At 50.7% G+C, this 12,203-nt stretch overlaps 1 protein-coding gene across 1 annotated transcript; it reads left to right on the forward strand.

Annotated features, from left to right (window-relative positions):
* Positions 1 to 4,622: 4,622 nt before the first annotated feature.
* HOXB13 (homeobox B13) lies at positions 4,623 to 9,312 on the forward strand. Its single transcript, XM_030966049.1, has 2 exons — positions 4,623 to 5,064; positions 9,050 to 9,312. The coding sequence occupies exons 1-2, from the start codon at positions 4,623 to 4,625 to the stop codon at positions 9,310 to 9,312; spliced, it is 705 nt and encodes a 234-aa protein (XP_030821909.1).
* The last annotated feature ends 2,891 nt before the right edge of the window (positions 9,313 to 12,203 follow it).

Consider the following 12,203-nt stretch of genomic DNA (forward strand, 5'->3'; position numbering starts at 1 on the left):
TGAGAATCCTCAGCGCTAAAATCCAAATAAATCCAAGGGAATTCGAGGGCTGGGAGCAGCCAGGAAATCCTCAGCGTTCAAAAAATTAAATATTTTAAAAGGCTGGAAACGCGCAGGGAATCCTCAATGTAAAAAAAATCAAATATTTTAAAGGGCTGAAAACGCGCAGGGAATCCTCAGCGTTCAAAAAATCCAATTAATTAAAAGGAATTAAAAGGTTGGAAAATTCGCAGAGAAATCCACAGCGCTAAAAATGAAATAAATTAAAATGAATTTAAAGGGTTGAAAACTCGCAGAGAAATCCAGAGCGTTAAAAATAAAATTAATTAAAGGGTTGAAAATTCTCAGGAAAATCCTCAGCGTTAAAAATCAAATTATTTAAAGGGTTGAAAAGTCGCAGGGAAATCCTCAGCGTTAAAAATCCAATTAATTAAAAGGAATTAAAAGGTTGGAAAATTCGCAGAGAAATCCACAGCGCTAAAAATGAAATAAATTAAAATGAATTAAAGGGTTGAAAACTCGCAGAGAAATCCCACGCGTTAAAAAAAAAATAATTAAAAGGGTTGAAATTCTCAGGAAAATCCTCAGCGTTAAAATCAAATTATTTAAAGGGTTGAAAAGCGCAGGGAGAACTCAGCGTTCAAAAAATCCAATTAATTAAAAGGAATTAAAAGGTTGGAAAATTCGCAGAGAAATCCACAGCGCTAAAAATGAAATAAATTAAAATGAATTAAAGGGTTGAAAACTCGCAGAGAAATCCTGAGCGTTAAAAATAAAATTAATTAAAGGGTTGAAAATTCTCAGGGAAATCCTCAGCGTTCAAAAAATCCAATTAATTAAAAGGAATTAAAAGGTTGGAAAATTCGCAGAGAAATCCACAGCGCTAAAAATGAAATAAATTAAAGGGTTGAAAATTCTCAGGAAAATCCTCAGCATTAAAAATAAAATGATTTAAAGGGTTGAAAAGTCGCAGAGAAATCCTGAGCGTTAAAAATAAAATTATTTAAAAGGTTGAAAACTCGCGGGGAAATCTTCAGCGTTAAAAATCCGATATTATAAAAGGAATTAAAAAATCCGATATTATAAAAGGAATTTAAAAAATCCGATATTATAAAAAGGAATTTAAAAAATCCGTTATTATAAAAGGAATTAAAAAATCCGACATTAAAAAAGGAATTAAAAGGCTGAAAACTCGCAGGGAATCCCTCCGGCCGCGGATCGAAATTCAGGCTCAAATTTGGGACAAATCCGGAGTTTTTTCCCCCAAAATCTCGGCCAGGAGCGAGGGCTCCGAAGCGCTCGGAGCTTTTTAAAGGTTTTTAACTTTCAACTTGGCCTTGACCTCGGCTCCGGCCCGACCTCTCCCCGCCGGGAGCCTCGGCAAACAGCGCGGGGTGCGGGGCGGGGAGGGGAAACGGGAAAAAAAGGGAAAAATTGGGAAAAAATGGGGAAAAAGGGGAAAAAAGGGGAAAAAAAGGGAAAAAAGGGGAAAAAAAGGGGGAAAAGGGAAAAAAAAGGGGGAAAAAGGGGGAAAAAAAGGGAAAAAAAGGGGAAAAAAGGGAAAAAGGGGGAGAAAGGGGAAAAGGGAAAAAGGGAAAAAAGGGGGGAAGGGGAAAAAAGGGAAAAAAAAGGGGGAAAAAAGGGGAGAAAAGAGAAAAAAAGGGGAAAAAAAGGGGAAATAAAGGGGAAAAAAGGGGGAAAAAAGGGGGAAAAAAGGGGGAAAAAGGGGGGAAAGGGGGGAAAGGGGGAAAAATGGGAAAAAGGGAGAAAAAATGGGAAAAAAGGGGGGGAAAGGGAAAAAAAAGGGGGGAAAGGGGAAAAAAGGGGAAAAAAAGGAAAAAAGGGGGGGAAGGGGAAAAAATGGGGAAAAAAGGGAAAAAAGGGGAAAAAAAAGGGGGGGGGAAAGGGGGAAAAAGGGAGAAAAAATGGGAAAAAAGGGGGGGAAAGGGAAAAAAAAGGGGGGAAAGGGGAAAAAAAGGGAAAAAAAGGAGCTTTGAGAGGTTGGAAGTGAGCGGGTTTTTGGGTTTTATTCCGGTTTTTTTTTCCCTGCAGAAATTCGATTTTTTAATTTTAATTTTAATGGGGTTTTTTTCTGTCAATGAGAGATCGCAGTTTTTTGGGGTTTTTTTTGGTGGGTTTTTGTATTTTGTTTTTTGGGGTTTTTTTTTAGGGGTGGATTTAGGGTTGTGTTTGGGGTGTCGGGGATAATTGGGATTTCCCCCTAATTGGGGGATAATTGGGATTTTTTGCCAGCCCCCATTTCCAGCGGGTTTCTGTCCCCGGGTCGCGCTTTGGTGGCCCCAAAGAGGCGCAGAAAATGGAATTTTTATTGCGATTTTGGGGCAAAAACCCCCGGGTTCGTCCGCCGAAAGAGCCAGGGGGGGGAGATTTGGGCAAAACGTTTCTTTTTTGGGGAAGAAAAAGGAAAAAAATTTTAAAAAAATATTTTTTGTGCCACACCAACAGCCGATTAAAAGCAGCGGGTTGGGTTCAAGCGGGGGGATTTAATTATAATTATAATTATTTAATTCATCCCAAACTCTTCCAGAGCCGTGGGATCCCCACGTCTGTCTGTCCGTCCGTCCGTCTGTCTGTGTCTCCACCTGCCCGGCGCTCCTGGGAAAATCCAAAGGAATTGGTGAAAAAATAATGGGAGGAATTGGTGAAAATGGGAGGAATTGGTAAAAAATGGAGGAATTGGTAAAAAATGGGAGGAATTGGTGAAAATGGGAGGAATTGGGAAAATGGGAGGAATTGGTAAAATTGGAGGAATTGAAAATGGGAGGTAAAAAAGGGAGGAATTGGTGAAAATGGGAGGTAAAAAATTGGAGGAATTGGTAAAAAAGGGAGGAATTGGCGAAAAATGGGAGGAATTGGTGAAAATTGGAGGAATTGGTAAAATTGGAGGAATTGGTAAAAAATGGGAGGAATTGGTGAAAATTGGAGGGATTGGTAAAAAAGGGAGGAATTGGTGAAAATGGGAGGTAAAAAATGGGAAGAATTGGCAAAAAATGGGAGGAATTGGTGAAAATGGGAGGAATTGTAAAATTGGAGGAATTGGTGAAAATGGGAGGAATTGACAAAAATGGGAGGAGTTGGCAAAATTGGAGGAATTGGTGAAAATGGGAGGTAAAACATGGGAGGAATTGGTAAAAATGGGGGGAATTGGTAAGAAAAGGGAGGAAAAAAGAAGGGAGGAAAGGATTGGTAGAAAAAGGAGGAAAAGCCGAGGCAGGCCGCGGATATTCGGGATATTTCAGGTGCGGATGCTCAGGGACCGCCGGGAAATGGAATTTCCCTTTCTCTGCCGACCTTGGGGCCCCGAGAGGGCGGAATTTGGGATTTTCGGGGTTTTTGAGGGGAGGAAAGCCCCGAGGAAGGGGAGGTGAGGCCGGCAGGAGCAGAACCGGCCCGGATCCCTGTGTGAACAAAGCACTAAAAAAAATCTAAAATTAAAAATTAAAAATTAAAAATAAAGGCGATTTTAACCCCGGATTTTTCCACCCTGGGCCTGCCATTCCTGGTTGTGCCGTTCTTTGCCTTTTCTCGCTTATTTTCCCCCATTTCCCCACCTCTGCCTTCCCGGCACCATTTTATTTTTCTTTTTTTTTTAATTTTTATTTTCAATTTTTATTTTTTAATTTTTTAAATTTTTTATTTTTTTTTTATTTTTTATTTTTTGCTTTCATTTTCTTTATTTTTTATTTTTTATTTTTTGCTTTCATTTTCTTTATTTTGTTTTTATTATTTATTATTTTTTATTTATTTTTATTTTTTATGTTTTTTTTTTTTTATTTTTTTATATTTTATATTTTATATTTTATATTTTATATTTTATATTTTTATTTTTTTCTTTTTTTTTTTTTTTTTTTTTTTTTTTATTTTATTTCTTATTTCTCATTTTTTATTTTTATTATTTATTTTCTATTTTCTATTTTCTATTTCCTATTTTCTATTTTCAATTTTCTATTTCCTATTTCCTATTTCCTATTATTTTCTATTTTCTATATTTTTAAATTTTTTTTTTTTTTTTTAATTTTTAATTTATTTCTATTTTTATTTTTTGCTTTCATTTCCTTTATTTTTTTTTTATTATTTTCTACTTATTTTTATTTATTTTTTATTTTCTATTCCCCAGCCACCTCCCAGTCCCCTCCTGCTGCGCGCTGGGAGGGGTCCCCCCTCCTCCTCTTCCTCCTCCTCCTCCTCCTCCTCCTCTCCCTGCCCATAAAACCACTTTCGCAATTTCTCCACCTCTTTATTGACACCGCCGGAATTATTTTTTTTTTTTTTTTTTTTTTTTTTTTCCCCGATGCGGGCTTGGATTTTTTTTCCCTTTTTTTTTTTTTCCCCCCCCCTAACCAATGAGCGAACCTCCTCCTCCTCCCCGTTGCGTCAGGCCCGGCAGAAAAAGCAGCTCCGGGGGGGTCTCGCAGCCTTTTTAACGGCGCCGGGACCCCCGAGCGGCCTCTCCCCATGCCCCGGCCCCCGCGCCGCCCCCCATGCAGCCCCCGGGCCTCGAGGGGCTCCTGCCTCCGGGCGGCTTCGGGGGCGCGCAGCCCCGGGGGCTCCTTCCTCATCCTCATCCTCCTCATCCTCGCGGTCCTTCTCCCCCCCCCGGCATGAACCCCGCCTTCCCCCCGGAGCCGCCCCCGGAGCCCCCCAAGCCCCCGGCGGGCTCGGCCTCGGCCGCGCTGCCCTACGGCTGCTTGGGCCGCGTGCCGTGGGCTTCGCTCAAAGCCTCGCCGAGCCCCCAGGGCCCCTTCGCCGCCACCCCCGACAAGTTCCTGGAGCCGCCGGGGGGCCCCGAGGAGTTCCAGAGCCGCCCGGCCGAGTTCGCCTTTTACCCGGCTTACGGCGCTGCCTACCCGCCCGTCCCGGGCTACCTGGACGTGCCCGTGGTGCCCGCGCTGGCCGAGCCGCGGCCCGAGGCGCTGCTGGGCCCGGACGGGGGGTTCGGGGGGTGCCCCCAGCCCTGGGCGCTGGGCGGGGGCTGGGCCGGCCAGAGGTGCTGCCCCAAGGAGCAGGGCCCGGCCGGATTCCTGCTCAAGCCGCACTTCGCAGGTACCGGGCACGCAGGGGTTAAATGCCGCAGGGGTCGGGGTGCGGGCACGCAGGGGTTAAACTTGGTAGGGGTTGGGGGTGCGGGCACGCAGGGGTTAAATGCGGCTGGGGTCGGGGGTGCGGGCACGCAGGGGTTAAACAGAACCGGGTTTAGGGCGGGTTTGGGCTCTGGGTCCGGGTTAAACCCGGCCCGGGTTAGCGCGGTGCGGGCAGGAAGGGGTTAAACCCGGCCGGAATTGGGGGGCCTGGGCTCCGGGGTTAACGGGAACCGGGTTTAGCGCGGGTTTGGGCTCTGGGTCGGGGTTCAACCCAGCCGGGTTTAGCGCGGGTTTGGGCTCTGAGTTGGGGTTAAACCGAGCCGGGATTAGCGCGGGTTTGGGCTCCGGATCGGGGTTAAACCGAGCCGGGATTAGCGCGGGTTTGGGCTCCGGATCGGGGTTAAACCGAGCCGGGTTTAGCGCGGGTTTGGGCTCTGGGTCGGGGTTAAATCCAGCCGGGTTTAGCGCGGGTTTGGGCTCTGAGTTGGGGTTAAATCCAGCCGGGTTTAGCGCGGGTTTGGGCTCTGGGTCGGGGTTAAACCCAGCCGGGTTTAGCGCGGGTTTGGGCTCTGAGTTGGGGTTAAATCCAGCCGGGTTTAGCGCGGGTTTGGGCTCTGAGTTGGGGTTAAATCCAGCCGGGTTTAGCGCGGGTTTGGGCTCCGGATCGGGGTTAAACCCAGCCGGGTTTAGCGCGGGTTTGGGCTCCGGGTCGGGGTTAAACCCAGCCGGGATTAGCGCGGGTTTGGGCTCCGGGTGGGGGTTAAACCCAGCCGGGATTAGCGCGGGTTTGGGCTCCGGGTGGGGGTTAAACCCAGCCGGGATTAGCGCGGGTTTGGGCTCCGGGTGGGGGTTAAACCCAGCCGGGATTAGCGCGGGTTTGGGCTCCGGATCGGGGTTAAACCCAGCCGGGTTTAGCGCGGGTTTGGGCTCTGAGTTGGGGTTAAACCCAGCCGGGTTTAGCGCGGGATTGGGCTCCGGGTCGGGGTTAAACCCAGCCGGGATTAGCGCGGGACTGGGCTCTGGGTCGGGGTTAAACCCAGCCGGGATTAGCGCGGGATTGGGCTCCGGATCGGGTTTGGGGTGGGGGGATTTGGGCTCTGGGTCGGGTTTAGGGTCGGGGGGGTTTGGGAGGTGGAGCGGGTTGATAACACAACGATAACAGCGTTCAAAATAATAATGTTAATAATGATAATAATAATTATTATCATTATAAATAATTGAATTCAATTGATCACGGCCATTTCTAACTCCGAGCAGGGAGGCAGAAGACGATTGATGGGGGTTCCAATGATCATTTATCGGAACTCAGATGATCATTTATCAAAATCCAAGTGATCGTTTATCAGAATTCAAGTGACCATTTATCAAAATTCAAAGGATCGTTTATCAAAATCCAAGTGATGGTTTATCAAAATTCAAAGGATCGTTTATCAGAATTCAAAGGATCGTTTATCAGAATTCAAGTGATGGTTTATGAAAATTCAAGTGATTGTTTATCGAAATTCAAATGATGTTTTATCAAAATTCAAGTGATGGTTTATCAAAATTCAAAGGATCTTTTATCAAAATTCAAGTGATCATTTATCGAAATTCAAGTGATCGTTTATCAGAATTGACGTGCTTGTTTATCGGGATCCAGATGATCATTTATTGGGATTGAAATGATCATTTTTCGGGGTCCGGATGATCATTTATTGGGATTGAAATGATCATTTTCTCGGGGTCCTGATGATCATTTATTGGGATTGAAATGATCATTTTTCGGGGTCCTGATGATCATTTCCGGCTCCCCAGTGTGGAAAAGTTCAAAAATGCGGGACAATAAACGCAAAACTTTAAATATCAACAGGGAGAACGCAGAACCTCAAAAATTTTAAATATTTAAAATTTATTTTAAATTTTAGAGGGACAACGCAGAGCTTCAAAATCTTTCAATATCAAGAGGGAGAATATAGAAATTCAAAATCTTTCAATATCGGGAGGAAGAATACAGAACTTAAAAATCTTTAAGTGCCAAGAGGGAGAATAGAGAAATTAAAAATCTTTCAATATCTAGAGGGAGAATATAGAAATTTAAAATCTTTCAATATCGAGAGAGAGAATACGGAAATTTAAAATCTTTCAATATCTAAAGGAGGAATATAGAAATTTAAAATTTTTCAATATCTAGAGGGAGAATATAGAAATTTGAAATCTTTAAACACCAAGATGGAGAATGTAGAACTCCAAAATTTTTTAAATATCGAAAGGGAAGAGAATACAGAACTTCAAAAACTTTCAATACCAAGAGAAAGAACATAGAATGTAAATGTTTTTAAATCCCAAGAGGGAGAATATCGATCTTTAAAACCTTTCAATACCAAGAGGAAGAATATAGAAAATAGATTTTTTTTTTTAAATATCGAGAGGGAGAACGGAGAACTTGAAAACCTTTCGATATCAAGAGGCACAACATAGAAATTTAATTCTTTTCGGTATTTAGAGGGAGGATTCGGATCTGGAAAACCTTTCAATGGCAGAGGGAGCAGGAGGGAGGAATTTCAAACCTCGGCGGGCTGGGCTGGGCCGGGCTGGGCCGGGGGGGGATTTGGGGGCCGCAGTGACCCCGCTGTGACCCCGCTCTGTCGCTCTGTGTCCCCACTCTGTCCCCATTTTGTCCCCTCTGTCCCCCCCGTGTCCCCACTGTCCCCTTGTGTCCCCGTGCCCCCACTGTCCCCCGTTACCCTCCCGTGTCCCCCGTGTTCCCCATTATTCCCCCGTGTCCCCACTGTCCCCTGTGTCCCCGCTGTCCCCTGGTGTCCTCGCTCTATCCCCTCACTGTCCCCCGTGTCCCCCCTGTCCCCCGTTATCCCCCCTTTATCCCCTCTGTCCCCGTGTCCCCCCGTGTCCCCGCTGTCCCCGTGTCCCCCCGTGTCCCCGCTGTCCCCGTGTCCCCCCGTGTCCCCGCTGTCCCTGTTGTTCCCCCGTGTCCCGCTGTCCCCACTCTACACCCCGCGTCCCCTCGGTTCCCCCGTTATCCCCCGTGTCCCTCTGTCCCCCCCATATCCCTGTGTCCCTGTGTCCCCCCATATCCCCGTGCCCCGCACTGTCCCTGCTGTCCCCGCTGTCCCCGTGTCCTCCCGTGTGCCCCCGTGTCCCTCTGTCCCCCCCATGTCCTGTGTTATCCCCTCTCTGTCCCCGCTGTCCCCGCTGTCCCCCCCATACCCCCGTGTCCCTGTGTCCATCCCCGCGTCCCTCTGTCCTCCCCGCTGTCCCCATGTCCCGCTGTCCCCCCTGCTGTCTCCCCCGTGTCCCCGTGTCCCGCTCTGTCCCCGCACTGTCCCCGCTGCCCTCCCGTGTCCCCCCGTTATCCCCTCTCTGTCCCCGTTATCCCCGCACTGTCCCCGCTGTCCCCCCATATCCCCGTGTCCCGCTGTCCCCGCTGTCCCCGTGTCCCCCTATGTCCCCGCTGTCCTCCCACGTCCCGTTATCCCCCGCTGTCCCTTCTGTCCCCCCATATCCCCGTGTCCCTGTCCCCCCATATCCCCGTGTCCCGCTGTCCCTGCTGTCCGCTCTCTCCCCCCGCTGTCCCCTCTGTCCCCCCATATCCCCGTGTCCCTCTGTCCCCCCGCTGTCCCCTGTGTCCCCCCCATATCCCCGTGTCCCCTGTGTCCCCCCATATCCCCGTGTCCCTCTGTCCCCCCCATATCCCCGTGTCCCGCTGTCTCCTCTGTCCCCCCATATCCCCGCTGTCCCGCTGTCCCCGCTGTCCCCCCATATCCCCGTGTCCCGCTGTCTCCCCTCTGTCCCCCCCATATCCCCGTGTCCCTCTGTCCCCCGTGTCCCCTCTGTCCCCCGCTGTCCCCCCGTGTCCCCGCTGTCCCCGCTGTCCCCGCTGTCCCCCCGCTGTCCCCGCTGTCCCCCCGCTGTCCCCCCGTGTCCCCGCGCTGTCCCCGCGCTGTCCGCAGAGGGCTCTGCGCCGTGTCCGGCCGAGGGCTGCTCGCTGCGGCCCCGGGCCCGCAAGAAGCGCGTTCCGTACAGCAAGGCTCAGCTGCGGGAGCTGGAGCAGGAGTTCGCCCGCGGCCGCTTCATCACCCGCGAGCGGCGCCGCAAGATCGCGCTGGCCACGCGGCTGAGCGAGCGGCAGATCACCATCTGGTTCCAGAACCGCCGCGTCAAGGACAAGAAGGTGCTGGCCAAGGGCAAGGCCGCCAGCGCCGCCACCCCCTGAGGGGCTCCGGGGCACCGGGACCCCCCATTTGTCACCGGGACCCCCATTTGTCACCGGGATCCCCGCTCGGCACCGGGACCCCCGCGTGGCACCGGGACCCCCATTCGTCACCGGGACCCCCCATTCGTCACCGGGATTCCCGCTTGGCACCGGGATCCCCGCGTGGCACTGGGACCCCTCATTTGTCACCGGGACCCCTCATTTGTCACCGGGATTCCCGCTCGGCACCGGGACCCCTCATTTGTCACCGGGATCCCCGCTCGGCACCGGGACCCCCGCGTGGCACCGGGACCCCCATTTGTCACCGGGACCCCTCATTTGTCACCGGGATTCCCGCTCGGCACCGGGATCCCCGCGTGGCACCGGGACCCCCCATTTGTCACCGGGATCCCCGCTCGGCACCGGGACCCCTGTTTGTCACCGGGACCCCTCATTTGTCACCGGGATCCCCGCTCGGCACCGGGACCCCTCATTTGTCACCGGGACCCCTCATTCGTCACCGGGATTCCCGCTCGGCACCGGGACCCCTCATTTGTCACCGGGACCCCTCATTTGTCACCGGGATCCCCGCGGGGCACCGGGGCACTGCCGCCCCCGCTTTGCACCGGAACCTCCGCTTGGCACCGGGACTCCCGTGTGGCACCGGAACCCTCGCTCTGCACCGGGACACCGCGACCCCAGCTCGGCACGGGGATCCCTGTTTGGCACCGGGGACCCCTCCTTTGTCACGGGGACACCCAGACCCCCCTTTGGCTCCAGGACTCCCTTTTGGCACAGGGGTCCTGTTTGGCACCAGATCCCCCCTTTGGTCCCCGTTTGTCACCGGGACAGCACCGGGACCCCTGCGTGACACCGGGACCCCCGTTTGACACAGGGACCCCCCCTTTGTCACGACAACACCGGGACCCCCTTTTATCACAGGGACCCCTGTTTGGCACCAAGACACCCCCGTTTGTCCCCCGGCGAGTGAAGGGGACACCGGGGCCCCCTGTTTGTCACCAGGACCCCCTTTTGGCACCAGGACACTGCGACCCCCGTTTATCACAGAGACCCCCTTTTGTCACAGGGACCCCCGTTAGTCACCCACGGAGCGAGGGGACACTGGGGACCCCCGTTTGTCACCAGGACCCCCCTTTTTGTCAGCGGGACCCCCTCGTTTGTCCCCCGGGGAGTGAAAGGGACCCTGCGACCCCCGTGTGTCCCAGGGACCCCCGTTAGTCACCCACGGAGTGAGGCGACGTTGGGGACCCCCGTTTGTCACCAAGACCCCCCGTTTGTCACCGAATCTCCCGTTTGCCACCAGGACCCCCCCATTTGGCACCGGGACCCCCCTTCTGTCCCCCGCAGGGTGAGGGGACACCGGGACCCCCCTTTTGTCTCCCGGGCAGTGAAGGGGACACCTGGAGTTTGTCACCGGGACCCCCAGGACCCCCCTTTTTGTCACCACGACCCTCCTTTTGTCACTGGGACCCCCTTTTTGTCACCAGGACCCCCTTTTTGTCACCGGGACCCCTCGTTTGTCACCACGACCCTCCTTTTGTCACTGGGACCCCATTTTGTCACCAGGACCCCATTTTGTCACCAGGACCCCCTTTTTGTCACCAGGACCCCCTTTTGTCACCAGGACCCCCCTTTTGTCACGGGACCCCCTTTTTCGGACCCCAGCTTTGCACGGACCCCCTTTTGTCACCAGGACCCCCGTTTGTCACCAGGACCCCAATTTTGTCACCAGGACCTCCTTTTGTCACCAGGACCCCAATTTTGTCACCAGGACCCTCTTTTGTCACCGACCCTTTAACAACCCTCCTTTTGTCACTGGGACCCTTTGTCACCGGACCCCTTTTTGTCACCAGGACCCCCCTTTTTGTCACCAGGACCCCAATTTTGTCACCAGGACCCCCCAAAGGAGGGGACCCTCCCCTATGCCCAGCACCTCCCAGAGCCCTCCAAAGACCCCAAAACCCCCCGAATTCACCCCAAACCCTCTCCCGGCTCTGCGGCACAACCCGGGGGGCTTTGAAAATGACAAAAAAAGGGTTAAAAAAATCCCCCCCCAAAAAAGCCGGGATGGTCAAAAAACCAATTAACCCCGCGTGTTAATTAATGACAGAAAATGGAATGTACAGGACACGCTATGACCGATGTAGGCACCCATTTATAAAAGCACGTACGACTTTTATTATTATATTCTATTCTATTATTATAATATTATTATTATTATTTTAATTTTTTTCGAGCGTTTCCATATAAAAATTCCATACGCACACATTTAGCTCGATTTCGGTCGGGTTTCTTTCGGTGTTCGCAAATTTCCTGCGCCCTTATTCTGCCGCCGTATAAATGCACGATTAAAGGCGCTGCGTGGATGTATCAAAACGATAAAAAATATGCTCGGAAAAAAAAAGGCGTATAAACATTTATAACCCGCAAAACAATCCGTTCTCGTCGCTGGTGTTTTTATTCGCTTAAACCCGAAGCGTTTGTGCTGAAATCCGGGGGATTTGTAGCCGTAAAATTTAAAATTTTTTTTGGGGCCTTTTTTTTTTAAACGCAAATTTTTCGCCTCGCGTGCGCCGAGAGAAATCCCGACGTAAAAACGAGAATTGTTCGGCTCGGTGTTGGAGAAACGGAGTAAATGGGGGTGAAACGAAATACAGAAATTCAATACATTGGGATTCCCCTTTAAAAAAAAAGAATTATTTTATTTTGATTTCCGCCCGAATCTCCCTAAAAAACCTCCCAAAAAGCGAAGAAACGCCACGATTCCCGCCCCAAATCCGTCTTTTCCTCCCTGTTTTCTCCTCCTCTTAGAAATCCCGGGTTTCGAACCTCGTTTTGCCCAAAACGACGATATTTTAGGTTGGTTTTTTTGGTTGGATAAAGGATTTCTT

Source organism: Camarhynchus parvulus, chromosome 27, assembly GCF_901933205.1.
Source record: "Camarhynchus parvulus chromosome 27, STF_HiC, whole genome shotgun sequence".
Lineage (NCBI taxonomy): Eukaryota > Metazoa > Chordata > Aves > Passeriformes > Thraupidae > Camarhynchus > Camarhynchus parvulus.

Bases quoted from the DNA above. Each gene is read 5' to 3' on its own strand.
- HOXB13 (XM_030966049.1), top strand. From the start codon at position 4,623: ATGAACCCCGCCTTCCCCCCGGAGCCGCCCCCGGAGCCCCCCAAGCCC. The intron at 5,065-9,049 runs GTACCGGGCACG...CGCTGTCCGCAG, and splicing joins GCTCAAGCCGCACTTCGCAG to AGGGCTCTGCGCCGTGTCCG.